Below are 27,787 nucleotides of genomic sequence, written 5' to 3' on the forward strand. Positions count from 1 at the left end.
AGGGTCAAGGTGGCTTAATCCGGAGATGCTACCTTGCTCTGGTTCTCAAGGGGAAGTGGAAATGGGAGACCTTCTGTGTTGGCATCCTGACTGGGGGTGCTCCTGGCATGGAATGTCTGGTGCCAGGGATGCCAAGCACCTGCCGTATTTACAATGTCCCCTAGAACAAAGATTTGTCCCCCCTAAGATGCCAACCACAGCTCTGTAAGACGCCCTGCCGAAGGGCCTTTGGGAGGGCCTGCCTCCCACTCACACACCTCTCCCCACTTCCTCCAGCACCGGTCCACCGTGGCCTCCTGCATGCACAGACAGGAGACCGTGGACTGCCTGAAGAAGTTCAACGCCAGGAGAAAACTGAAGGTAACAGGTGCTCGCCCTCCATGGCCCTCGGACATGGCATAGCTTGGTTGGGTCTCCACAGGGGCCGAGAGACTCACTCACAAGTTCTCTCCTTCCCTGAGTCAACGAGCACTTACTGAGCACCGACTCTCTGGGCTGGGGAGTGAGCAGGTGGAAAGGACAGACAAGGAACCAGGACATTAAGGGGCAGTGGTGAGTGCTGTGACGGGGCACGCCCTGAGGCTGTTGGTGACCACAGCAGGGCCGTGAGCCGGGTCTGGAAGGACCAGGGCAAGCATCCCAGGAAGCCTTGCTGGGCAAGGTGCACTTAGGCGGACGTCCAGAAGGATAAGCAGGCATTAGCCACGTAGAGTCAGAGTGGGCAGATGTTCCACAGAGAGAAAAGCTCATGCAGAAGTCTGGGAGCATGAGCTTGACCCCATACGGGGCCTCTAAGTGTTTCAGCATGGCTGGTGAGAGGTTCTAGGCGGTGAGATGGGACTGGGCAGGAGACTGGGAGGTGGGGGATGGGTAAGAGGTCCTGCTGCCAAGCACTAGAGAGGACAAGCCAAGAGACGGGGACGGGGTCACCGCCCAGAGGAAGCCTCAAGGGGACCCAGGTTGGCCAGGAGCTGCCTCTCAAGCAGATTGTATGTGCTCCCAGGGCTGTGGTACCCCCCTGGCCTAGACCTCGCCAGGAACCCCATGAGCAGGTAGGAAGAGCAACTGAGGGGGTTCCAGCCTGCTGGAACAGAGAAGCTGTCAGAATGCTGAGTGACAGATCCTGAGGCCCCAGCTCATTGGGAACCTTCTCACCAACTGCTCCCAGGCCTGACATGGTGGCTCCGGAAGAGACATGGGCCAAGGGGGTGGTGGGCAGCCTGATGCCAGGAGAACTAAGTCCCACTCCACCTCCCCACGGGGAATGGTCACAGAGGGTATCTCAAAATGTCCTAAAATCATGGGCTGTCAGACTCAGAGACTGTCTAAATCAGACAGCACCAGGACCAGGAGGACCATCCTTGGGCCCCTTGTTGAGACAAGAGGCTTTCTCATGTCAACCGTCCATGGCTGTGAGCCCAGGAGCCCTGGGGAAGATGAACTAGTGGTGAAGTAAGGTACTGAGTGCCTGGGTGGAGGGGGAAGAGGGTGGCCCCAGGAGGGCAGTGTCTATCGTCCTTGGCCTTTAGAAGTCCCCACCAACAGGTGTCTCCGAGCCCTTCTACTACCTCTGGCCAGGTCACTGGAACCTATTAATATCTGCTGCTAGGATGGCCCTGTCCCAGGAGCTGTGCCAGCTCAGGCCTGGCTCACCCCGATTTCCCCAGGGAGGCAGGGATGGTCTCTGGGCCATGGGTTGAGGGCAACAGGATGAGCAGGGCAGAGGGCTTTGGCTTTGTGTCTCAATGCAGCACCTGCCTCCTTTCCCCTTCCCCATTTCTGTCTCTTCTCTTCCCTCCAACTTCCTGTCCCCCACCCCCCTCCTTATCTTTGCAGGGAGCCATCCTCACAACTATGCTGGCTACCAGGAACTTCTCTGGTAGGTGGTAGGACCTCAGAGTCCCAAATATATCCTGCACAGGTCTGTTGGGAGCATCGCCCTGTCGGATATCTATGGAGCCTCAGGCCAGGAGCCTGGGAAGAGTGAGGGCTACAGAGGACTTTAAGACTGGGGGCTTGGGTCCCCTGCACCCAGAGATGGCGGGAGCTGAAAGGTCAGCAAGCCAAAGGCCCACGAGGAAGGGTTAGAGGTTGAGTCTGGCTCCCCAGCCTCCCAGCAGTGCTGGGATTCTCAGGTTGGGCCAGCCCGAAGGGAAACCTCCCGAATATTGGGGTATAGGTCCAGGGAGGACTGAACCAGGGCCAGGGAGTAGCAATATTCCTGTTTGCTGCTGGTACTGAGCCCTGTACTCAACAGTCTCCATGCTTTCACCCAGGTGGCCTTTGTGACAGGGCAGTGGGGGCCTGAGAGAGAGGCAGAGCCTGCTTTCAGTACAGCTTTGCACCACCCCAGAGCAAGTGCTCTTAAGCAAGATGGGTCATCAGAGAGCCCGGGGTAGCAGCCTTTGGCCTTGGCCAGAGCCGACTGGTTAAGACAGGGAGTACCCAACGACCTGCAGCGTGTAGCCCCAAAGAGAAAAAGGAAGGGATTAGTGTCATGGCTTAGCAAGAAGCTCCCCTTGGCACATTGGAGAGCACCCAGGCCAGCCCCTGCCAGAGGCTTCTCTCTGGGGAGACCGGACAGCTGACAGGGCAGCTGAGCAGATATAGCAAAGCTCACCCGAGGGGCCCTCTGACTGGGGCTGCTGGGCCAGCCAGCTAGGGCTGCTGTGGACATGTGGCCGGTTCCACAGCAAGGGGTCGGTCTGGGAAGCTCTGACTTTGCAGGGAGTTTACCTGCCAGATTAACCAGCTGGAAGAATGAGACCCAGAGGCATGAGAACTCTGCAGCTTCAGATTTGGGCTCGCCCCACCGCATTCTCCCCAGACAAGGATCCTACAGTTCCTTCGACTGAAACATGAGCCACCCAGACAGTCAGAATCTTTTTTTAACATCTGAAGTGCCCCTGGAAACTCAGAGCTCCCAAAATGGTGCCCGTGGGTCAGTTTCCATCTCTTGATGGGCTCATGGGGACCAGAGGTGTTTTTAAAACAGTGGTGCTTTTGAAAAGAGTCCCCAGCAATTACAAATGAGATTTCACAGAAAAACCCAGTTTTCTGTCTTTTCTTGAAATTCAGAACACGTGACCTCACAGAACCTGCAGTCCTGCAGTCGTGGGCTGGAGCTGAGAGGGCCCCCTTGAAGCTGAGGGGCGACCACTCCCCCTGTTCCACTGCACACCCCAGCCCGGCCCACGAAGCTCACAGAGGATGGACAGCCATCCCTCTCAGCTTCGGGATCCAGAGGCACCCACCCCCGCATTTACTCTGCAAGAGGGAAACTTGCCTGGAAGGGTCACTGGTGGACTTGTGAGGGGGACTGGGAGGCTGGGCCAGCATGAGCCTGTCCCTGAGAGCCTCTGGGGCATCCAGGTCCCGTGCCTCCCCTCTTCCCAGGCTCACCATCCCCAGGCCACCGGGAGGAGGACGTACAGTGGCTACACATTTACTGAGCATCTACTGCATACAGGTCAAGTGCTGTGCTAAGCACTTTAGAGATACCCCGTCTCCTTTAACGTAAGGCAATTGTTTGTGGTCTGAAGCAGCCAGATGCCAGACGCTAGGCAGGGCTGGGCATCCATGCCAATTCCTGGCCGTGTGCGGCCCTCTCCAAGGGCTCTGGCCAGGAGGTAAGGAGGGAGAGAAAGAGGAATGACAGAGGCGGGGCCTCCCGAGGGCTGCTCTGCCTTTCCCAGCCACCACGGAGCTGCCAGCCCAGCCGCGGGGCTCTGAAGTTTGAGGGGAGGAGGCCTCTGGAGGGGATGGGTGCTCTGGCAGGGTGGGCCCCGAGCGGGGCATCTGCTTCTCCTCACCGGCAAAACAAGGCCCGCAGCTGTCCAGAGTGAGTAGGCAGGGCTGACACATGACCTCGGCAGCAGCGTGGGGCTAAAATTAGAGCGGGGCTGGGGTGGGGAGGGAGAAGCCAGCCCCGGGCCAGGCAGCCAGGCCTCCGGGTTGGCCGCCACCAGCCCGGGCGGTGACCGGGATCCAGAGGGAATCCCCAGACTGAGACACTGACCCCACGGGGCTGGGACGCATCGGTCACCTCCTGCAACCCATGGGGCCCGAGGGGCACGCTGGGGCTTGCTGAGGAGCGGGGAGCCCAGGCCCACCTAGCGGGCACCCCCAGGCCTCGGCGCCAGGGAGGAAGGAGGAGCAGGAGGAGGAGGAGGAGGAGGAGGAGGTGTCCCGCGGATCGCTGAGGCGGCTCCGTGCCGTCCGCCGGCGCCCATGCTGCTGCTCCTCACCCTGTGGGCCTCGGTGCCCTGCCTGGTGTTGGTAACCCTCTACTTTTTCTCCTTCGCAGGAGGGAAGAGTGGAGGAAACAAAAAGAATGATGGTGTGAAGGTAAGCCCCCCGGGGGGCCTGGCAGGGCCGGCATCGGGCGGCAGCGTTTCCGCCCACAGGGCCTGGCTTGCAGGGCTGTGGCGAGGCCCAGGCCTTGCCCATGGTGTTCCGGGCAGATGGGGCAGATGTCGTCCGTCGTGTGGCCCGGGCCGTCCCCAGGATTGGCGGGGGCAGGAGGGGGAGGGGGCGCGTTAAAGCAGATGGGCGAGGCAGGTGGCCTGGGGATAGGGTGGGCGCCCAGGCAAGGGGCAGGTCTGAAGGAGATCTCTGTGGTTCTCCGGGATGGGAGGACTGGAAAGTGAGGGTACAATGAAGAGACAGAGCTGATCGTGACCCCTGACCCCGTGCGCACCCCAGTCCAACCCACAAAGCCCATGGAGGAAGGATAGCCACTCCTCTTGGCTTTGGGATTCAGAGACACCCACCCTCCCCTGTCAAGGCCTGCCGGTTCAGTGCCAAGAGTCCCCTCCTCCCCCGACCCAGGCCTGTCCTCCATCCCCACCCCTGATGCCCGAGCTACTTCTTTCCACACCCTGCTGACCCCTCCTTCCCACCTCTCTCTTCTCCTCCCTCTGCTCTCTGGGGCCTGCCCCCCCTCTCTGCACCTCCCTTCTCCCCTGCCACTGGCTTGCCTTGTGGGTTCTCCTCTCTTGAGACCCTGCCTTTTTCTGGGCTCAGAGCCCTGACTGGCCAGGGCCTCAGGGCTGGGCTATGCCCAGGATGCTGGAAGGTGTGGGATGCTGTCCAAACACAGCCACCCAGGTGGGCTGATGGCTTCATGGCTTCATTGTAGTGCTATTTATGGTCTCAGGCCACTGGCTTTGGTTTGGGGGTTGCATGGGAGGGGGTCTGGACTGGGTGACTGGCTGAGGGCAGGATTTGGGCCTCCCCACTGCTTTGAGCCTTCCAGGGGCTTGAGTTTCCTCATAGGTACAACGGATGCGGTGGGAGGGGGGTAGACTTCATGATTTCTAAGATTTAAGCTTTAAAAACAGAAAAGAAAAGAAAAGAAAAGAAAAGAAAAAGAAAAAGGCAATAAAACTCTCTCTAATCCCTTTTCCTTCTCATCATGGGTACTTGAAGAATACATAATTATTTGTTTATCAGCCAAAGTCAGTGGTTTTCAAACTGAACTTCTTGGAGTCTGAACGTTTTGGGGAGGCACCCTTGGCAGCGGATGGGGTAGAATAGGATAGTAAGGAGGCTGAGCAGAGAAGGTTCTGGGCTTCGCTCGCCCACTACAGCCAGAGCAGCTCCGTGTTACAGACCTCGCAGTGGTTAAGGGAGCCAGGGCGGACTTAGCGGAGCTGGAAACCTCAGCCGGTTATTTGAATCCCTTGAGCCTGTGTTTCCTCATTCCATCGAATGGGGGTAAAAGGGATTCCCACCTCCCAGGGCTATTTGTGAGGATGAAGGAAGATAATAGGCATTGAGGAGTTAGCAGGGGTACTGGTGTGGGATACATGCTCATGAGATGCTAGTCAGCATTGTCTTTTCTGTTTTCTAGATTGGACTTTCAAGTAAGATTCCTCTTGAAAACAAAGTTTGATCAAGGAAGTATTTGGCAACACAGATCTAAAGCCAACCCAGTTTATAAAGTTAACCCACGCTTATCCCAAATCCTATGATGGAGTCCAGAACTGAGCTCTGGTTTACTTGCTGTTTTGGATTACCCATGAGTCAAATTCTATCCCCTGTCTAATTGGAAAGGGTAATGGGGGGAATGTGCAATTTGAGGTTGGCCCAGTTTGGAGCAACTGGGGCCCTCTTGGCCATAGTGTGTAGACACTGGGGGTGCTGGGTTCCCCAGGAAAAAAATCATATTGAGAGTATAGGACAGAGGCCACAGGTGCCAGTGTGCTGTGGCCCAGATCAGTGGAGGAGGAGGGGGCAGAGGGTGGGCTACGCCATCTGCTTGGCTCTTAGGTATGGCCCTGGCAAGGGCTGACATGCAGCCACTGGATGTGAGGTCAGGGCCTCCTTCAGGCTGGGTCTTGGGGTGAAGCTCTCTTCTGGCTCCTCTCCAGGCAAGGCTAGGAGGCAGAGGCTACCTGAAGGCAAGGGCATCACCAAGCGTGGTGGAACTCTGGCCAGTCATTGCAGGGCTTACCAGTGGGCACAGCAGAAGAGAAAGCCACTCTTTCCTGCAGCAGCAGAACAGACCCCGAGTGACTTCTCAGGGTGGCACAGGTGTGGATGAAGAATAGTTTCCCCAAAGGCTATTCCTGGCCAGACCGTCTCTTTGCTCTTTATGGGGGTGGAGAAGGAGGGAAGTCCAGCTGGAAGACGACAGTAACCAGGATTTGGGGAGCCCGGCCTGTAATATGTCCCTTTGGGCAGGGGGTTCCATTGTGTATTTCACTATGAATGATGCTGGACCTCAAGCCAAGAAGCCGTGGGTTTGCAGAGTCCCATCTTCCCCTCCTTTGGAGACCTGGGTCATCGATTTTGTGCACCTGGGTCATCTGTACGAGGGGAGAATGGCAGGTGTTCGCTGGGGCCAGTAAGGCTCGCACCGGAGTGAGCCTTGGGGAGTCCCACCAGGCCCTCCATTAGCCTATCCATGTTCAGCCCCCATGGGGAAGTGCGTATTCTTCTTACAGCTTGGTCCCTAGAGACACCACCAACCTCGTCGGAGGCTTAGCTGGAGGCCCAGTGATTGCTGGAGGGAAGATGGGCTGGTTGGAGAGCAGAGCTGCAGAGTACTGTACTTTATGGGCTTTCGAGACTAATTTTGACTCTATTTCTACCGGCTTCGCTGACCCTAGAACCATGCTTTTCCACATGGTTCTGAGAGATGTGACTCTACTTTTGGTGAAAGACCCCGGTCAGTATGGGGTTATGATTAGTATCGTCATCATCCGTGATCCAGGGAAATGGAGTCTTTCTGTTACTGAGGAGTGACGGCCCCCTCCCAGCCACCTCTAAGCCCCTACTCTCTGAGGAGCAGCCGACTGCTCCCACCCCTCAACCCCACTCACTGCCCCCTGTTGGTGTCCCATCCGTGCCATCGTGACCCCTTTCCCCCATGTCCCATCCTGTCACTGTATGTTCGAATCTGATGCAGTCTCTGCTCTGTGTTCCCTCCTCGTGTCCCGCCTGGAACCCTGGCCCCTGTGTTCCTCAGGTTTTTGCTGACGGCGAGCTGGGAGGGCTTATCCCCTCCTACGTACGCTGTGCCCGGCCGGAAGTGAGGCCGACCTAGGGCTGGCTGCAGGCTGCTGGCGGTGGGACTCACACTGTCTATCCAGATGTAGGGACCCGGAGCCTTGACGCCAGGCAACGCCCAGTGAGCCCCTTCTGCTATGTTTGTGGGAGGCTCCTGGCCCTCAGAGGCTCTGGATCTTAGAGTCAGAAGGCCCAGAATTAGACCTAAGGAGAATAGCCAGGGCCTCCCCCAGGGCAAAGGCCCACCCTGAGGGCATCTCAGGTCCTTTCCCTGCTCCTCCCCCCACAGCACAGCAAAGAGAACAGCCTCCAGGCCTCTCAGAGGTGAGCGCGTCCGGAAGGACGAGCCTGTGCAGAGCACTCAGGCCTGGAGCCTGGAGGCCTGGATGGAGGAGAAAGCCTGCCCTCGGGGGTTCCAGCCTCTGCTCCGCTACCGGCTAGCTGGGAGACCTCGGGCGGTCACTGCCTGGCTCTGGGCCCCCGCCTCCCATGCGTGCAATGCAAGGGCCAGTCCTAGACCCGCAGCCTTCCCTGAGGGCTGGTCTTTACGACTCCCAGCTTAGAGTGAGAGAACGAGAAGACAGTCTGCAGGTGTCCTCTCTCTTTCTCTCCTTCCCTTGGTTCCACAGCCAATAATACAAACGAAGCTGCAAATCCTCCAAAAGCTGGACTAGGAGGGATGGCAGGGCCCAGCTGTGCATCTGGCCATACCTCAGTTTCTCGATCAGTGTACAGGAGCTGAACGGGCCTGTCGCCGGGAAGCTGGGACCACAGGCAGGGTTTCAAAGGCCACTTAGAGGACTGGTTTCCACACCCAGGCCTGCTTTGAAGTTACCTGGGGATACTGTTTAAAATCCAGATGCCCAGGCCCCACCCCAGATCTAGTTATGGAACCCCTTGAGGGGGCCTTGTTATGTTTCTTTTCGACAAGTTTCCCAAGTGACTATGACAGTCAACCAAACCAGGAGAGGGGCTCTTTCAGTAGAGACACATGGGGAGGCTAGGAGGAGGCACTGGGCCTCATCTCAAGACCTGAGCAGCCTTTTGTCCTGTCAGAGCTTTGGCTTCCAGAGGCCTTAGGCAACTGGCATCCAAAACCTAGGATCTGTTTCCGCCATCAGGGCTTGGTGTAGAGGAAGCCCTGGTCCAGGGGAGGCTCGGCCTGGAGCTGCTGGTCAGATGGTGAGCCCCAGGTGGCTGTGCATGAGGCCCCCCCACAAGAGCTTCGGGCTGAGAGAGGACCAGCCCTGCGAGGGCAGCTCTTGCTCACGGCCCTGACTTCTTGCCCCAGTGCCATGCTGGCAAGGGAGGGACTGTCGAGGATGACCCTGAGGCCCATCATCCTTCCAAACCTCCCCCTGTCGTCCGTTTCTCTGCTCCCTGCCGTTTCTCTGCTCCCTGCCGTTTTCACTCTGTGTCTTTTCCTGTCCCATCTCTTCTCCTTGTTTTTCCAGAAAAGAAAGTCCAGTTCCAGCGTTCAGTTAATGGTGAGTGTCCGCCGTCTCCCAAACGCCGGTAAAATGCTGGGCCTCGAACCCTCGCTCCTGCCTCCCTCCTGCAGGCTGCATTGGGAACCCGGGGCGGGGGAGAGGGTGCTCAGGGCATGCTTGGTACGTGTGCCTTGTGTGACAACATGTGTGTTGCGTGTGCGTGTTGTTTGCGTGTTTCTGTTGACACCTCCCACTCCATGGCCCAGACCAGCAGCCTGGCAGGTAGACCAGAGAACGCCCTCAGGTACGCAGGTTGATTCGAAGCCCATCCCACGTCCAGCCCTTGGCTTCTTGCTTCTCCCCGCCCTCTGCTCTGGAACTCATCTCAGGGCTTGATTTGTGCCAGTTGCGGCGAGTGGGGAGGGGGGGCTTGGTTTGGCCAAAGGAGTGGGCGCCAGAGAGGCCCATCTTGAGCTTCTCGACGCTACCCAGGGCCCGCCGGTGGCAGAGGAGGCACCAGCCCCTGCCTCTGTCTAGGGGTTCCGGCGGTGGCATGGTGGCCCACATCCCTCTTCTTCTGATCCCATGGCTGTCTCCCCCAGGTGTGTGGTTTTTCTCCCGCTGAAAGGCCCAGCCTCTCTCACACTGGGTCTCCCCACCTCTCTCTCTTCCTCTCTGCCAGTGTGTGTATTCCTTCCCTGTCCTGTGGCCACCATATGCCTCTCTGCTCTTCCACACCCCCTCTTTGCTCCCTCAAGCAGACAGGGCCGGGGAGCCCTCCCAGCCCTTCCAGAAAGGCCAGGGTTCTCCTTGCATCCATCCCTTCATCCACGCCCCCTGCCACCAGCCACCTGCTTAGCTGGGCCCTTCCCCTCCTTAGGCTCGGAAGTCTGGCAGGGTTTTCAGTGCAGCATCTGGATGGCAGAGCCGGTGAGGCTTACAGAAACCGGGCCGCAGCATCAGGCAACTGGGGCAGGGGCAGCCCCCCCAACTGGCCGTGCCTCGTCCCGCTTGCCAGCTGGGCCTCACCGGCTCCTGTGTTCTCTTTGGCAGGAATCTTCAGAGAGTACCAACACCACCATTGAGGATGAAGACACCAAAGGTAGGGGGGGCCTTGCCTTCAGCGTCTGGGCCCCCCGGGCCTCCTGGCAGGCCCCCTTCACTGACAGCTCCGGCTTGAAAGGGCCCCAGTGCCTGCCAACCGTGTGTCCTGCTCCTCCGCAGAGACCCGGCTGTAGCCCCTTGCAGACTGGGCACACTGCAGGGCACTGTTTCCCTGCGTGAGGTACTCAGTCCACCAGTGGTGTGCACATAGACTTTTCTTATTGTGGGGTGATGTAGGTAGTTTAGTACACTTTTTTGGGGGAAAATGACATATTCAAGTCACAGATGTGTCATAGGGGTATGTACATTTTCTTTTTGAATTTTCCAAAAAACGAGTTGATTTTAGGGACACCTGGCTGTCTCAGTTGGTGGAGCATGAGACTCTTGATCTTGGGACCGTGAGTTCAAGCCCCAGGTTGGGCATAGAACTTACTTTAAAAACTAATTAATTAATTAATTAATTTAAAAAATGAGTTGATCCTAGAAACATGAAGTGATGATAGGAAAGGAAGAGAAAGCAAAAATTCAGAAAATCCAGTTGACTGGGGTACAAGGAGCATTGCCCAAGACCAACCCCGATGTGCAGGGGTTACTGTGGCCAGTGGCTGACAGTCCCCAAAGGGTTTCTGATGGATGAAGGAGCAAAAGCCCAGATAACTATGACCAGCTAAGAGCAGAACGAATGAGGACGGTGACACGGAGAGTGCTGCCTTTTGTGGAACACCTGGTGTGCGCTTTACATTTACCTGAGCTGGGAGGTAGGTTCTGTGATCAAGCCTGTTTTACAGCCTGGGAAACAGAGGTTGTATAAATTGGCCCGAGGTCCCCTACCTCACAGGGTGGAATCAGGATTTGAATCCTGGAGCAGTGTGGCTCCGGGGCCCACCTGGTAATGGTTCCTCAAAGGCTTCGGTGAGTGGCAAGCATGCTTGGAGTTGGGGGAGGAAGGGTGAGTGTCACTGTCTGCTCAGGGGACACCAAATCCTTGGGTGAGTTAGTGATGTCCTGTGGTTCTGCCGACACCCGCCGTCCTTGTCCCATGGGATAGGGACACTAGCCTGGGCGGGGCTGGGTGGGGGGTGTCTCACACTCAGCACGTGTGGGAGACACCTGGGGAGTCTCTCCAACCTAGAAAGGCACCACTGACCTGGAGGGATTGCAGCTGTACCAGGGTAGACATTTCTCTGTTTAGATGTTGGCCCCTAAAAGAGTACAATGGAGGGGCAAAGAGCATTTTATTATTACGTAACAGCTATTTTTGCACACAGTTGCAGTTCCACCTTTAAAGGCAGTTTGACACACTGAACACCGTGACTACCTCCTGACTCTGCCCAGATGCCTTGGAAGTTCGGCCTCACCCTGTGTGTGTCCCTATGTGGTCATTCTGAGCAGGGCGCGGGGGCGGTCACTCTAGCACCACAGCCTGGCGTTAGAGCAAATCGGTCTTGCACGATGGCACCAGAGACGACCTTTATTAATTTTTTAAAAAGAATTTTATTTATTTATTCATGAGAGACGCAGAAGAGAGGCCGAGACATAGGGTGAGGAAGAAGCAGGCTCCCTGCAGGGACCCTGATGCAGGACTTGATCCTGGACCCCGGGATCACACCCTGAGTAGAAGGCAGACGCTCAACCACTGAGCCACCCAAGTGTCCCTAGGGACAACCTTTAAAAACTGATTATCTTGAAGAAAAACTCCCTGTTGGGGTCAAGTGTGCATTCTAAGTCCCTCAGGTACAGTTTTCCAACCACATTCCCAGCCCTGTGCCTGTGGACTCTGATTCCATAGATTTGTGGTGGCTCCAGACACGGCATATCCAAGACTTTCCCCATATTTGATGCTCTCTGTCCTTGTGACAGAGGCACTGAGATTTTGAAAAGACTCGTTGTGGCCTCATAATGCTGGTCTCAGAGCAGACAGGGATCATAGAGGTGAACTGGCTCTGTGCTTCTTCACTGCAGTCCCTTTGCTGGGTGACCTTAGACAACTTACTCTACCTCTCTGAGCCACAATTTTCCTTTAGTAAAGAGATGACAACAGTATCAGTCTCAGGATTGCTGTGTGGATGAAATGAGAGGCTGCGTATAAAATGGTCTCACAGTATTTGGCACTGGTAATGGTTTAACACATTTTAATTTCTTTTTTTTCAAACTGGAGCTTATAGCTGAATGACAGGAAGCCACATGAAATTTTTATGGAGCATCCATGTTACTCAAAGGTTATTTTAAGACAGATGGTATATGTTAGAGAAATATTTGGAAAGGTATGCAAAATTTGTCTGTGTTGTAAATGTAAATATGACCCATCGAAGACACTTTCCACCTGGAGTATTGGCTCTGGGTGGCATCCCTGAGGCCCCACATTTGCTGTCACCATCCTCTGCTCTAGAGAGATCAGGATGGGGAAATTTGTGAAGTCTAAAGTGTTCATTGAGCTGTGCCCCTTTTCCAGAAAGGGGAAATCAGGCCCAGGCGCATCCAGGTTAGTAATGGCAGAACCAGGATCCCCATTCCCTGCCTCAGTCTCCCACATGTAAAAGGCATGTCTGATGGAAGAGGCTCCACCAGGAGCTCATCCCTGTGTTTGGCAGGAGAGAGGAGCTCTGTGCCTCAGCTTCTTAGCTTCTTCAGGCCTCAGAGTAAGTTTCAAAAAAACCATTTTCTGGTGTTAATTTGTTAAGTCTGCTCACTAAGTGAGAATAGCAGCTGGTGGGGTGGATTCTGACCTAACATTCAAGTTAATTAGAAATGTCACCCTCTAGGGAACATTTGCCCCTGAGCACAGAGAGAGACATTAATATTTCAGAGCACCTCGGGCTTACTGCACAGGACTCTGGCCCTCTGAGCTGCACAGGGCTCTGCTAGGCTTCCTTCCCACTTCCTGCCTCCTACTGGTCAGCTCCATAAAAAATTAATTTCCTCCCCAACCCAAAGAGCTGCCGAATCTAGGCAGAGACATTCTGGGAAAATACCGGTCAGGAATGTCGATCCCATCTTAGCCCCAACATGCTGTGTGACCTTCAGACAGTACCTTAACCTCTCTGGGGCCTCCGCTTTCCCATCTGTCTGGGAGCACTCCTGGATTGAAGGGAGTGGCACCTGGCATTTCTCACCTGGCAGATGAGAAATGCCAGAAGTGGCTACCGAGAAGTTGTTGAATGAATCTCTCACACAGCAACAGGACTGCTGAGGGCAAGGGAGGGACCCAAAACCAGAGCGATTTTCTCCAGAACTAAGGAGCACCAGATTCCCAGATCTTCTGTCCCAGAGATGAAGCTGATAGGGAGATTTCTGCCCATTAGATTCCCACTGCTGGCAGACTTGATGTCCTGAGTGGCTAAAGACACAGCCAATTAAGGCCTTGTTTCTGGATGCATTGATAGAGGCATAGTGTCCAGAATTGGGGAGGGAATAGAGTGCTCCTCCAGACCTGATATTCTGCAGTATTCAAGCCACATTGAGGCATTTAAATAGCTTGAGGACCCTCAAAGAGTGGATGGCCAGCTTAAGTCAGATTCTGCAAACCCAATCCTGTAGGCTGTCAGCCCTAGAAAGAGAAACCTAGTAGAGGGGGAGGGCATAGGGTCTGGGGAAGCAGGTGCACACCTTGGGGCCCCAGAAGGCAGAACGGGGAAGAGAATTATAACAATGGGCTTTCAGAGGGGAGAGTCTGACTTAGAGGAAGAAGGAGGTGGGTAAAAAGGGAGAGAGATGCCAGACAGCATGTCAGGCTGCATATCAGGCTGCTGGGAAACATCCCTGCCCTGGCTAGAGACCAGAGGCTGTCCTCAGAGAGAACTTCTAATTCAGAGATTTCCAGATGATAATGATCATGGCTCTTATTCACGGAGTGCCAGGCACAGCCCTAAATGCTTTATACGATGCATCATTATTGACATAAATGAGTTGATAGAAAGGGCTTGGAACAATAGATGGTTCTTATGAGAACCATGTATGTGTTCGTTTTTTTCTACTGATGCATCCTTAACAGTCCTCAGAACCACCCTGCGAAGTAAGTACTGTTAGAAGCTCCGTTATGCATAGAGGAAAACTGAGGCATGAGCAAATACCTTGCCCAAGGTCACAGTTATTTGGTAGCAGAGTCAGGATCCAAACTCAGGGAGTCCGGCTCCAGAATCCATGCTGCTTTCCTAGCCTCTGAGGCGGCAGCGAGCTGCAGCCCGTAAGAGTTAGGGCATTAATTAAGCACAGGTGCGTGGGATGTCAGGCTGGAAGGAATCTCGAAGTCTGTGCTGGGAAAGCAAGGAGGTGGCGCAGGTCCCATGACCTGCCAGGAGCATGTGGACCCGCTCTGGATCATCACCTCGAGTCTTCGTGGGCGTGGAATGAGGCGTCTCCTGTCGGCCAACAGGCCAGGCTCTTGGGCTCCTAGAGACAGAGACCACCTGGCAACTGAGTAGATTCCAGCACACAGTGTGAAGACAGCAGCCCCAGGCCCTGGTTCAGTCCACCCAGTGATTCATTCATTCCTGCCTCCTCTGCCCCCGCCCCAGGCAAGGCCCTGGAGTTAGCCAGCCGAGCTCGTAGTCCAAGACAGGCTCATTCCCAGCCCTGGCAAATCTTAGCAAAGCCAGGAGATAAAGACTCAGCCCCTCACTGTGCTACTGACATTGAAGATGGTGACCTATGTGTCTACGGAGCGCCCACGTGTGCCAAGAGCCATGCTGGGCACAGGGCCCCTGCCCTGAGGAGTGTGTGATGGGCTTTGGAGCCACAAACGCTGGCTTGGGGGGTCAGCTCATGACAGCAGACCAGTCAACCGCTCTCCCCTCCAGTTTGCTCATCTCTGACATGGAAGTGACAGCCACATGAAGTTGTGCCGTGAGGCTTCAAGATTCTGCAGGCTGAGCGCATGGCACAATGCCTGGTGTACTTGCTGTTTCAGTGATGAATGCCTGTGGGGGCCAGGCCTGGTCCAGGTATCCAGTGGGACGAGGGCAGCCATGGCCCAGCTTCCATGGAGCACGTATCTGAGTTGGGAAACAGACAAGTGTATGGGCCTAACCTGTCAGGGGGCATGCGGGGTGTGGGAGTCCTGTGGAAGGGCCCTGGGGTGGGAGCCAGACTCTGCATCAAGACAGTCTATGTCCTTGGGCAAGTCAACCCCTTGCTAGGCCTCCATTACCCCCATAGTTTGAAAAGGAGGCTGAGTCCCTGGTCCCCAAAGGTTCCTTCAGCCTGGATGGTGCAGGATTTTGTGTGCATCTGGGCCTGCGGTGAGCTCCCTGGCATCAGGCAGGGTGGGGTGGTCCTGGGAGTGGTGAGGAAAGGGTCAAGCACAGGGCCTCAGCCAGGCGTGCTCCCTCCCTCCCTCCCAGACTGAGACATGGCAGCGTGCCCGTGGACCTCACCAGAGCTGCTCCGGAGGCCAGCCAGCTGCCTGGGTTTGAAGTGAAGCTTGGGGCTATGGTGGGGAGAGCCTGCTCCAGGGAACCACATGAGGCTTCTGGTGGGACAGTTCTGCTGGGAGCCAGGACACCCGGCTCCATCTCCTAGTGCATCGGATTGGAGGGGCACTGGCCCCGCGAACCTCCTGGGGTGTCTGTGAGGAGCAGGTGTAGCAACTTGTATAGGAGGAGGCAGGAAATGGCAGCACTTAAAATGTGTACCTACTAGGTGCCAGGCGCTGTGTGGACATTGCCTCATCCCACATTACCCCATTACTGGGAGGGGGGTGCCGTTGTCCCCACCTGATGGTCCGGGAAACAGCCCTGTGTCCTTGTCGCACAGCTTGAGGGGACCTGTGTGGGATAGACGTGAAGTCCGGTGCTCAAGTCTGGGTGTGGCACTGAAGGGATGAGAGGTGGTGCTGTTTCCACTCCACAGATGGGAAAACTGGGGTCAGAGCAGCGCACATTGAATACAAAAGCTGACACCTAAACCTCTACCAGAAAGACCAGCTATTCGTCGTGTTTCAGGGGTGGATGGGGGAGGCCAGGTCTCAGCAACTGGGATTCGTTATGCCTAGAAAGTGCTGAACCGCTCAGTCAGTGCCCAAGTCCTACAGGCACCCAAATGGAGCAAAAAGCTTGCCCAGACCTAAGGGATGAGTCAGCCCTAAGACCTTCCTTAGGGGCCCCAGTGTGGGCCCAGAGGGAGCCCCTGCTTTGTGGCTGCTAGTGACAACCACCACTGTCGACCTGGTTTTGATTCAGGTGGCAAAACAAAGGGACAGAGAAGAGTATTTTGGAGTCAGCCTGGCTTCAAATCAGGCCTAATGTCAGAACGTCGGCCATGCCTGCTTCACTGAGGCGAAAGCTGCCAACGGGGACGCTGGCTCTGCCCTTTGCAGCTGAGGGGGATTTCCCTGTCTTTTCCCACCTATGCTGGGCCTCAGTTTCTGCTTCTGTGAAATGGGAGCAATGCTACCTACCTCCCAAGGATGACGTGAGGCTGACTGAGACCGTCTCTACGAGGCCCTCAGGTCCCAGCTCAGGGTCCAGCACATGACAGGGACTCAGAAAATGGTAGCTGGTGCTTCGTTACTATTACTATCATTTCTCTGTGTCTCCTCCTGCCTTTCAGTGCGGAAACAGGAGATTATAAAAGTGACAGAGCAGCTGATTGAAGCCATAAGCAATGGAGATTTTGAGTCCTACACGTGAGTCGGCTGGGTCCATTCTGCATGTCCTGCCTGGATTGTTGTGCAGGGGGCACTGACGGCTAACTTTTGGGGTCCTCATCTCTGACCCTCATTCACTCCCTCTGCATGTGCAGTGAGTCAGACTGAACTCATTATTTCTGTGTTGCATTCAGACTGTATGCTTTAATGAAGCTTTCTGTTCACAATACTTCTCTGTATCTCGGTCCTCCCTCTCCTCGTCCTCCTCCTCATGTCTTGTTCCCCAGGAGGAACTCCAACAAAACTCCTTTGCTTCCCTACCGCAGCATGGGCCTCCGCAGGAGATGAGCGGGGAAGGAGGGGAGGGAGGCGGGCCTCTCCTCAGACCTGCTGCATGGGCCTGCTCCTCACCTTGGACCTCCTCGGGCCTCTGACCTCAGGTGGGCAGGAGCAGGCAGGAATCCATAGGGTGTGTCCTCCAGTGAGCAGGGGTGAGCCAAAGAACCTCAAAACAGAACCTTAAATCCTCTGGGGGAATAAGGGCGGGTGTCCAAAAATAACATGAAATGAAACAGATGGTATGAGATGTCCCCTGCCCACCTGGACCAGCCTTTCAAGGGGCGGCTGTGTGCAAAGGCTGGGCTGGAGCGCCCTCTAGTGACCACCCACACACTGCCTGGTCTGGCGCAGAAGCAGGTCCCAGAGAGCCGAGGATTCCGGAAGCCTTTGTCTCCCAAAGGCTTTGCAGGCCAGGTGCATTTTAATTGTGGGAGGGTTTCAGCAGCAGCAGGTGGCAAAGCCCTAGCAATCCACTGCTTCTGTCGGAGGAACAAAGACTCTGGAAGGTACAGGTGTGAGACTGAGACCGCATGTACGCGTGTGTGCATGCACTTGTCCACACATGCACGTCTGTGACTGTGTGCATAAGAGGTGTGCACAGGTGTGTGTGCACGTGTGCACCTGGGTAAAGCAGAAGAGCACAGAAGCATGCCGTGAAACGGGTCTTGCAGCCAGCCCTCAAAAGAGCTAAATCAGCCGCGGAAAGAGCCAGAGAATATCTCTGGAAGGATACAGCCAGGAGGGAGGGAAAGAGAGGTGGCCTCTGTGGACTCCCAAACCTCCCACCCCTCACCGTGCCATTTCTGGGGCCCCCCCTCCCACCTCTGTGATGTCCCTTTCTCTGGCTTGTGCAGCCTACCCTAGGTTCTGACCCCGTGCCATGACCTCTGGAGCCTAAGGTATCCTGAGTCTGGCCCTGTGAAACTTCACTCACGGGGCCTCAGTATCCCTAGAAGTATAATGGATTTGGAGCAGGGGACCTCTGAGTCCCTTCAGAGTCAGGGGGCCCAGAGACCTCCTGGGGAGGGGCCTCTCCAGGGAAGGGCATCCAGTCTCCCGGACACCTGGAGCTCAGACCCCCAACCTTGAAGGATTCTGGAACTGAAGGGTCCTGAGCATCTCATACGGTCTGAGCAGAGCTCCCAGCCTCCAGCTAATCCATTCAGAGAGTCTGAGGTGCTGAGTTGTCTGAGGTCACGTGGACAGGACAGTCAGAGAAGAGCAGGGGTAGAGCACCCTGCATTCACCACAATGTCCAGCTCAGACAACGTGGGTGCCTGTCCTCCAGGGCCTCTCATTCCCTCCTCCCCCCAGGGTGGGATCTTTGCTTCTCCCGAGGTCCTTCCTGTCCTGGACCTCATTGTCATTTTACCAGGGTCTGTGTTGTGCCACGGATCCCAGAGGCCTGGGGATGGCGGAGGCAGATTTTCCTCCCTCGGCCTGGCTGCCAAGGTTTCCTAAGAGGCGGACACCTGGGAGGGAACTCTGTGCTGGAAATATACGGCTTCCTCCCAAGCATGACTTCCTGGGAGGCTATTTTCCTCATGTGACAGAACAGGAAACTGAGGCTCCCATAGAAGGAGAAGCTTTAAAGAAGCAAAATGCACCTGTCCAGGGACGTGCCTGCTCTGAGAGCAGAAGTTACTTTCATGTGAAGGAAAGGTCCTCTCTACCTCCACCTGTCCCCCACCCCACCCCAGGAAAGCAAACTGGGAAAAGCCCCTCTGGCCCTTCTGTCCTGGGCCAGGAGATGCGGTTTGGAGCGGAGCATAGGGGCCGAGTTAGCCCAGCCAGTGCCTGAGGGCTACGCACGCACAAAGCTTCACGACCCTCGTGGCACTCTTGCTGGGTGATGTGAAGCCACCTGCTGAGGGCCTCGTAGCCAGTGAGTGGCAGGACCAGGACTGGAAGCCAGGCTTCCTAGTTCTAAATGGGCACCCACAAGTGGGTGGTGGGTGCCTCAAGGTACAGTCTGGAAGCCCTTCTCCAACCCAGTGGCTCCACTGATTCTGTGAGGTGGGCACAATGCCTCCAATGTGGCAGGCCCACCCTCCTCCAGTCTAGGCCCCTGGAGTTAGAGGGTGGCCTCAAGAGGCCACCCCGACCCCTCTTTCTTCTGACTTCCTCCCCCAGGAAGATGTGTGACCCTGGGATGACAGCCTTCGAACCTGAGGCCCTGGGGAACCTGGTCGAGGGCCTGGACTTCCATCGATTCTATTTTGAAAACCGTGAGCAATCCCTTCTCTCTGGGGTGCCTGTTGTCTGCTCGCGTTCCATGTCCTGCCGGATGGCACAGCAGGGTGACGGGCAGGGCCCCCGGGGCAGCTCAGGAGCCAGCGAAGAGGAAGATCCCGTGTGGACAGGGGTTGGTACCATCTCAGTTCCCTCTCATAACCCGGGCCCGTCCGACTGCCAGCTGTCCCTCCTGGGGCTGAGGATGGGGACCTGGGACAAGTGTGACAAGCCCTCCCAGCCCTCTCCTGCCCCTGCCCCTGCCCCTGCCCCTGCCCCTGCCCCTGGGAGGGCGAGGGGAGGGCCTTTATTCCCGGTTTACGGATGAGAGAGCCTTCCTGCTGGGCATGCACCCCATCACAGCCATCTAGATGCCTGGGGCCACCCTGACTGTCCAACTGGCCACAAGCTGGCTGGTGGGCTGTTAGGCCTGTAGGTGGTCAGTCCTGGGAAGAGGAGGAGAGCCGAGCTCACACTGCTGTGCCCCTGCCTGTTTGTCTAGGTCTCTGTCCGCATGTCTGTCCTTCCTCGGCCTCTCCTCTGTGGGAGAGACCCTGGCAGCTTTGCAAGCAGGGGCTGTCAGGGGGCTGAGGCTGGGCCTGACCCAGAGTGCTTTCTGCCTGTGTCCACGTCTCGCCTTGGCCAGGGGTCAGACAGGGACGAAACAGAGCACGTGCAGGTTAGACTTATCAGCTCAGGACCGAGAGGAAGGCCCTGAGAGGTGGCATTCCCAGGGGTACCCCGAAGGGAGGCATGTGCCGCTGAGCCGACGCAAAGATGATCTCTGGCACATGTGGAAACGGCACTGGTTCGCACAGTGAGGAAGTTGGTCCCTTTCTAAATTCTCTTTCGTTACGTCTGGCTTCGTCAGGAGCAGAGGCTCAGCTGGGCGTTCGTTAAACACCTCTTCCCACACTTCCTAATTTCCCTCTTCATCAAAGAGAGAGCAGTCTCAGGCTCAGATCCCTTGCAGGCAAGAGCATGGAGCTAGAATTACATAACTTTATTTCATTTATGCTGGACTCATGATTAAATTTGTGTTCTGTGATACTGGCTGTTCATTCTTGATTGCACTAGACAGTTTTCTTTTAAAACAATTTACATAAATTAATGAGGTGTATTGATTTAGGGAAATATCCTTTTAAAGATTTTATTTATTTATTCATGAGAGACAGAGAGAGAGAGAGAGGCAGAGACACAGGCAGAGGGAGATGCAGGCTCCATGCAGGGAGCCTGACGTGGGACTCAATCCCGGGTCTCCAGGATCAGGCCCTGGGCTGAAGGCGGCGCTAAACCGCTGAGCCACCCGGGCTGCCCCAATTTAGGGAAATATTTTAATGAAGGAAGTGCAGGTAGATGGCAAAACCAAAGGTGGCATTTAAGTGACTGAAAAAGGATCTAGTCCAACTCTACCTCACCCAGAAGGGGAAACTGAGGCCCAGAGAGAGAAAGTGACTCATCCAAAGGAACCTGGAAAGTCAGTGGCAGAACCCAGTCCTGACTCACCCCTCCCCATCCTTGCCCTGGGCTGCCTCTTCTCACCTGCATGTTAGCAGCCGCCAGCTGGACAACTTCTCTCCTGCCTGCACCCAATCTGATTGTACCTTATAGACAACCAGAGCCCAAGAGCACCCCAAAAAAGCTCCGAAGAAGGAAATTGCCTTTCCCCTTGATTAATCAAACTCTGATGCTCCAAGGCTAGCAATGGCGGTTAAATTCTCATGTGAAGAGAGGTCCAACCCTTGGCTGGACCCCAAGGGTTCTCATGACCCTGGAGCTCCTTGACTGATCACCATGGCTGCCTCTATATGGGTCTGTCCCCTGCAGGTGCTGATTTTGCAGAGTGAGCTCCCCAGTCCCCACTGAGCTGGCTCTAAAGGCTCAGAGATGGCAACAGGAAAATAAACACAAAGAGAAGGCTGAACTAGCTCTTGGCCTGCGTCCAGGCAATGGTCCCCATCACAACACCGGCCCCCTGAACTCGAGGTTTGAATGCCAAAGGACCCATGAGTGTAAGACCCAGAGCAACTGCCTGCCCCGGGCCAAGTCCCACCATCCTGCCTGTTTTCCCTGCTGGAGGACTTGGCCCTGCCTCCCACGCTCCCCACAAGGGTGGCTGTTAGAAGGCTACAGTCTATTCAGAGACACACATTAGGATGGTCATTTCTTTATAAATGTCCCCCAGAACCCCAGCTCTTGCCAAGAACAGCAAGGCCCAGTGCCCTCAACAATGCTGAGCTTGTTTGTCTCTTCTGAGATTGTTCTAGATTGTCCTAATTTAGTCCCATCTGGACACTGACTTCTTTTAGGTTCTACTGCATTTCTTTCAGAAAAGTAGCCCAGCCTGGGACAAGTCAGATTGCCTCTCCGGACCTCAGTTTCCAGATGTGTTTAGTGGATGCATTGAACTGGATGGTCTTGAGTGCCTCCAGCCCTGGGTGCAGTCGAGGATGCTTACAGGGACCTCCTCACATTTTGTAGGAGGGCCACTGGGTGACCTCTGAGGTCACTCCCAAGCCTATAATGCAAAAGCTCTACATTCTCTTCGAGAGAGCCCCAAATTGTAAGTCTGTTAGTCTACATTTGTAAGATTCAGTGATTTGGTGTTTGTAGCCAAAGCCTAGGTCAGACGTGATTATAATATGAGGGATGCTTTCAGCAGTCCTGGGGAAAACAAAAAGACATTTTACATTTTCAAGGAAACCCATGTCTCACAAACCTGGCTGGGCATCAGCATTGGAGGGTGGGACAGGGGAAAGAGGCTTTTTAATAGTATAGATTTTTGAATTGTCACCTTTAAGAGCAGAGGTGGGATGTGTATATTTTAAGTCAGTTCTCTGGGGGATGTGGATCTACATTTGAGCTACACTAGGAGAAGCCATGAGGGTTCCTCTAAATCCCAGAACTCTGGTGACCCCTGTCCAGCCACTCCCTGGGTCATTGTCTTTCTGTGCTTTTGTTTTCCATCTTGCTAAAAAAACCTGAGGGTTCCTAGAACCAAAATAATTAATAATAATTAATAATAATAATAATAGTGGTTCATATTTTTCATAGAGAAAGCTAGTTTCAGGTATTTTTCTCAGTTCTGTCATGATTACAAGAGCTATGCATTTCCACCTGACTCTGGCAAACTCCATGACCTCACTCCATGACCACTGATTCCATCCTTAAAAATCCAAGATCCTAAGATTCTACAATTTTAATATCAGTCAGATTTCCATAATTCCGTATGTCAGGAGTAGGAGCGATGCATCGGGGTCCCCAGGCCATATCTGGACTGCACCTATGGTTCATGCGGCCTGCATGTTGTTTTAAATTTGAATTAGATGCCAATAATAAAAATGAGGTATTTTCGCATAAGAATCCAGACTTCTAGACTCTCCTGAAATATCAGGTGTGGCAATGTGGGTTCCCCTTACAGCTGACCCTTGAACAAGATAAGTTTGAACTGTGTGGGCCCACTTATACACACATTTTCCCCAATAAATACAGCGCAGTACTATAAATGTACTTTCTCTTCCTTATGATTTTCTTTTTTTTTTTTTTTTAAGATTTTATTTATTATTCTTGAGAGAGAGAGAGAGAGAGGCAGAGACACAAGCAGAGGGAAAAGCAGGCTCTATGCAGGGAACCTGACGTGGGACTCCATCCCGGGTCTCCAGGATCAAGCCCTGGGCTGAAGGCGGCGCTAAACCGCTGAGCCACCTGGGCTGCCCTTCTTTTTCTTTTTTTTTTTTTTTTTAAGATTTTACCTTGTGATTTTCTTAATACCATTTTCTCACCTCCAGCTTACTCTATTGTAAGAATATAGCACGTAATACAAATAACATCCAAAATTGTGAGTTAATCAACTGTTGCTGTTATTGGGAAGGCTTCCAGTCAACAGAAGTTTACAAGCAGTTAAATCTTGGGGGAGTCAAAGGCCCTATGTGGATTTTCAAGGGGGTGTGTGTGGTGGGGGGGTGGCCGCTAACTCTCCTCCCCCTCGTTGTTCAAGGGTCAGCTACTCACAGAGCAACCAGCAGGGAGGTGTGTGCAGGGAGCCCTCTGTAGGTGGGCTAGAGTGTGCTACTCACCACGGGGGGGCCCCGCCCCCCCATCACTCCCTGACCCCACAGGCAAATGGTCTGCCACGATTGAGCATCTTAGCCCTCGATCACCTGCCTCCTTTATGTACTTGCCTGGCCTCCGTGGGGTATCTGGGTTTGAGACTCTGGTCTAAGTTCATCTGATTCTGCAATCATAGGCCTATACTTCTGTGTGTCTGAGATACCGTGATTCTAAACTCCCATTCCCCTGTATTTTAAAGAATTGGCATGTCGGAGATCCCTGGTCTCTAAGCTGGGATCTGCTCTAGCCATCTAGAAGTTCTGCCTTGACTCCTAGCTGGGCCCTGTCACAGAGACCCCTTCTGTGGAAATGAGGCAGGCAGGGGTGCCTCTGCTGAGAGGGTCGCTGGGAGATGGGGAAGTGAAGGAAGGGACGCAGGAGGCCCCCAGTTGCATCTCCTTTGCCCCCTCCCATCCCCACCTCCAGTGTGGTCTCGGAACAGCAAGCCTGTGCACACCACCATCCTGAACCCCCATATCCATCTGATGGGCGACGAGTCGGCCTGCATCGCCTACATCCGCATCACGCAGTACCTGGATGCGGGTGGCATCCCCCGCACGGCCCAGTCGGAGGAGACCCGCGTCTGGCACCGCCGGGACGGCAAATGGCAGATTGTCCACTTCCACAGATCTGGGGCGCCCTCCGTCCTGCCCCAGTAAGAGCCCCTCCTTCCCGCCATCTGGCATCTAGGACAGTCTGAAGGAATGGGGTGGTGTTGGTCTGCAGGGGGACATGACGGGGAAGTTGGCTGCTGGAAGGCCACGGGGTGCGGGCCGGAGGGCCACAGGGAGGAGACCAGACCTGCAGGTTTGGGGGAGGGGGTGGAGAGTGGAGGTGGGGGGTGGGATCCACCGGAAGCAGCTTCAACCCCATCTAAGGACTGGAGCGGGGTGGTTGCACAGGGAAAACCTGCCGCCCTCAGAACCACCCCCCCAACGCCTTCCCCACCACACCTACCCTTTCTTACAGTTGAAGGACCAGCCTGGGGACCCTGTACCACAGAGATTTACTCTTCGTTCATGGAATGTGGCTGCTGGTTCTCCCACTTGGATTTTGCTGGAATTCCCCCAATCACGTCACCCCACCACCACCACCATCGTCCCCATCACTGCCACACCTGCGTCAAGAAAACCCGCCTGCTCCCAAAAGCTGTCACGACTTCCGAGCAAATGGCCACATCTCCCTGCCACCAACCATCTGCCTCTCTAGCTCTCTGTCCCCTGCCAGGGCGGGGCTTCCTCAGGCCTGGGTGCCCTGGGTGCTGGCTCCGAGGACTGCCCCCCTTACTCCTGGCTGCTGTCCGCCTGGCCCGGCCTTGGCTGTAGGCCAGAATGCCCAACTGTGTGTCCCCCATGGGCGAAGGAGAAAGAGAGGCGGAATCAGGAGGAATGTGGCATCTGCACCCCATCTCCCTGTCTCTCCCTTCCAGGGCCCCCCCACACCCCTGAGCCAGCCTCCCCCGTGGGAGAAGGTGAGAGAGGAGAGACGCCAGGAGCCCCCACCTGCACAGCCTCCTGGCTCTTCTCCCACCCTGGCCTGTCCTCTCGTCCCCGCGGACCCCTCCCCCTCAGTGTGTGGAGCATGATCCTCTCAGGGTGCCCCCACCCTCTCCTTCTGCCTTCGGCTGACAGCTGACGTTTACCTCCAGAAGTAATGCCCATTCCACCCTTCTATCAGTCCTGGAGAATTCCAGCTCCATCCCATCCGAGGGAGAGAATCCAATTGCTTTTGGCGGGGGGGGCAAAGAAGGCAACGTTTAGGTACCACTTCTACTTGGACCGCATGCCTTTTTATAGCCAAACCTCTGTGTGTTTCGTAAATCGATTTTGCGTTAATGGATATTTATGTAATAACTAAGCCTCTCAAATTATGGTGAGGAGGGTCAGGATGGGTTGGCAAAGGAGGCGGGAAGAGGGGTGAGGGGTAGTTTCTTTCTGTTCTAGGTCTTTTTTTTTAACGTCATCTCGGAGATGCCCTCTGTCACCTGTGGTTATTATCTGGGGCCGAGGTGGACTCAGTCCTGGGGGGAAGGGCATCGCTGACATTTTGGTCTCAAGGTTCCTCCCAGGACTGTAGAAACACCAGATGTTAGTGCTAAGAAACAGCAAATCAGGGCAGAGAGAGTGGGGGAGGTTGTCAGGACGGAAATATCTTTTTTTTTTTTTTTTTGCTTGCCTCCCAAACTGAGGTTCCTACTAGGATGCTTCCCAGCTTCCCAGGATTTCATCCCACCGCATCTGTGTGCCCCCCCAAGCCCTCCCCCCAGCTTTCGGGGGTTTCACGAGCATGTGTCTTCATTTCCTCTCCCCTCTGCATCTGCTGGTCCAAGCAGAGCACTAGAATTTCTCCTCTTCACGCCTCGTCCTGCAGCCGTGGGTTCAAATCTCTCTCTCTTTCTTTTCCTTTCTCTTTCCCTCTTCCTCGGGATTGACTCTGATGTGGAATGCGTTGGCACATCCACTAGGATCTACTGTCTGCACTGTTTTCTTTGCATGACTTTATATGCAGTAAGTATGTTCAAAAAAAAAAAAGAAAAGAAGAAAAAATATTCAGCAAAACCAATCTACATGTTTTGGACAAAAAAAAAAAAAAATAGAGGTTGTATTCTCAGTGTCCGACTCGGAATTATGTTGCCGCCTCTCTGTGCTTTTGGCCTCTGTGTGGCCGTGTTTTGCCAGCATGAGATACTGTCCCCTCTGGAGGATTTTAGGGGAGGAAGAGCCACATCACCAGGGATTTGGAGGAGGCGCTGGATCCCCCGAACCTCTGGGGAGTCCTGGGTGTTGGCTGGAGGACTGGTGGGGATGTTCGATCCGGGGCTGTTTTCCCTGGTCCTGAGATGTCTGCTGCTGCCCTGGGGACAGGTGAGGCAGGCTGTGCTGGGGCTGCAGGCCAGGAAAGAGGCTGCCTGGGCTTCCTGCTCTCCAGACTGGTTGATCACCGGCCTCTATCCTTGGCACACACCCTGCTGCCGAGGCCCAGGGGTAGGAACTTGGCCCTGCCCCGGGTCCAGAGGGCTTCCCAGCGAGGCCCAGCGATCCCAGCGTCCCAGCAGCAAAACTGCCCGCCTCCCTTGCGAGCTGCCAGGGGCCCCCACAGCAGTCCCCAAGCCAAAGGTGAGGGTGTGGCCTTCACAGGAGATGCTGCAATTCCAGACCAAGTCTGGTCCCATTCTTAGCCTCCGTTTCCCCATCAGTTAAAGGGTTAAATATTCCTGCCCAATCTATGTTGCAGGGCTGATGGGGGATCAAGCGGGAAGGTCAAGTGAAGCCCAATATACCTGTGAGAACTGACAGGGTTAGTCACCGGCTGGATTCCTGCCTCGTTCTGGGCCTGGCCAGCCCACCTCCACTCTGCCACCTGCCCCTCATTCCCCTCTTTGGTGCCTGTCAACTGCTTGTTAGCAGTGGACCGTGGGGAAAGAGCCATGCTTTGGGGTTTAGTAGGATTCCATTCCCAGTTCTGATCAGACCTGCTGTGTGACCTTGGGCCCATCCTTTTCCTGTCTGGCCCTGGGTTTTTCCGCCAGGGGGAACTGAGTCCAGGAGGACCCCAATGTCCTGATTTTTAATTGCTGACATGCCTCCTATCCACTGTGTCCCACTCCAAGTGCCAGAGAAATGGAGGCAGGTTCCTACCCCAGGAGGAAACAGCCCCATGAAGAAGGACAGTCCTGTGGGTGGGTGGGTAGTCAGCCAGTGTGGACCACAGGGCACCAGCATGATCCTGAGGCAGCACGCAGGGGAGGCTGGCAGACAAAGTGGTCCAGGGCCCACCCCCACCAGTCAGTGAAACTCTGCTCCTCTAAAAACATCCTGTAGATGCAAAAAATCCAGACCTAAGACCAGACCCAGGCTCCAGCATGCGAACACCTCTATAGGAACATGTTCTCCCAGGATTGTGCACACTGTAGCGCTAATCCTGACCCACGGCCTCCTGTCTCCCAAGGGGAGACCCTTTGGGGGATGTGTTTGCCAGACTCCCCGTGCTGGTTTCTTTGTTACTATTTGTTTGGGGATTTGTTTCAGTTCTTTTCTTTTCTTTTCTTTTTTAAATATGTGGCTGTGAACTTGAATGACCACTGCTCAAAACTTCTGCTACTGGGAGGGAGGGGGGAAGAAGGGGTGTCTGTTTTACTGGTGTTTTCAGTGCAATAAATAGCTACCAACTTCTGTGCACTTGCTGTCTCTCTGTCTTGGTCAAGCACCAGCACTGGGTGGGTTTTATTTATTTGTTTGTTTCCTGTTCAAGATCTTGCATTTGCAAAACAAAAGCCAAGGTATCCTTTCTGATTGGGCCAACTTGGTCTCGTGCTCAAGGCTGAGCCAATTCCAGTGGGATTTTGCTTGGACCCTGGGTCCCAGCCTTAGAAGTGGGGATGAGGCTGGCTTCCTCTCAGGCATGGAGCAAGGAGGGCAGGGGCGGTGGACGCGGGTGGCCACTAACAACCTGCAGCAAACTCTCCCTCAGGGGC

General features: G+C 55.0%; 1 protein-coding gene across 2 annotated transcripts in view; it reads left to right on the plus strand.

Annotated features, from left to right (window-relative positions):
• The window catches only part of CAMK2A (calcium/calmodulin dependent protein kinase II alpha), a 65,572-nt gene extending 38,081 nt beyond the window's left edge, over positions 1-27,491 (plus strand). The window contains exons 11-19 of one of the 2 annotated variants that reach the window (XM_026008688.2): positions 277-360; positions 1,837-1,879; positions 4,307-4,347; positions 8,970-9,002; positions 9,999-10,047; positions 16,596-16,671; positions 19,105-19,199; positions 23,740-23,968; positions 24,283-27,491. In XM_026008688.2, coding sequence (XP_025864473.1) covers positions 277-360; positions 1,837-1,879; positions 4,307-4,347; positions 8,970-9,002; positions 9,999-10,047; positions 16,596-16,671; positions 19,105-19,199; positions 23,740-23,968; positions 24,283-24,286 — 654 coding nt within the window. In that variant the 3' untranslated portion in view covers positions 24,287-27,491. The remainder of the gene's footprint in view (positions 1-276; positions 361-1,836; positions 1,880-4,306; positions 4,348-8,969; positions 9,003-9,998; positions 10,048-16,595; positions 16,672-19,104; positions 19,200-23,739; positions 23,969-24,282) is intronic. The other variant, XM_026008694.2, reaches the window with a different exon arrangement.
• The last annotated feature ends 296 nt before the right edge of the window (positions 27,492-27,787 follow it).

Source organism: Vulpes vulpes, chromosome 4, assembly GCF_048418805.1.
Source record: "Vulpes vulpes isolate BD-2025 chromosome 4, VulVul3, whole genome shotgun sequence".
In the NCBI taxonomy this organism is placed as follows: Eukaryota; Metazoa; Chordata; class Mammalia; order Carnivora; family Canidae; genus Vulpes; species Vulpes vulpes.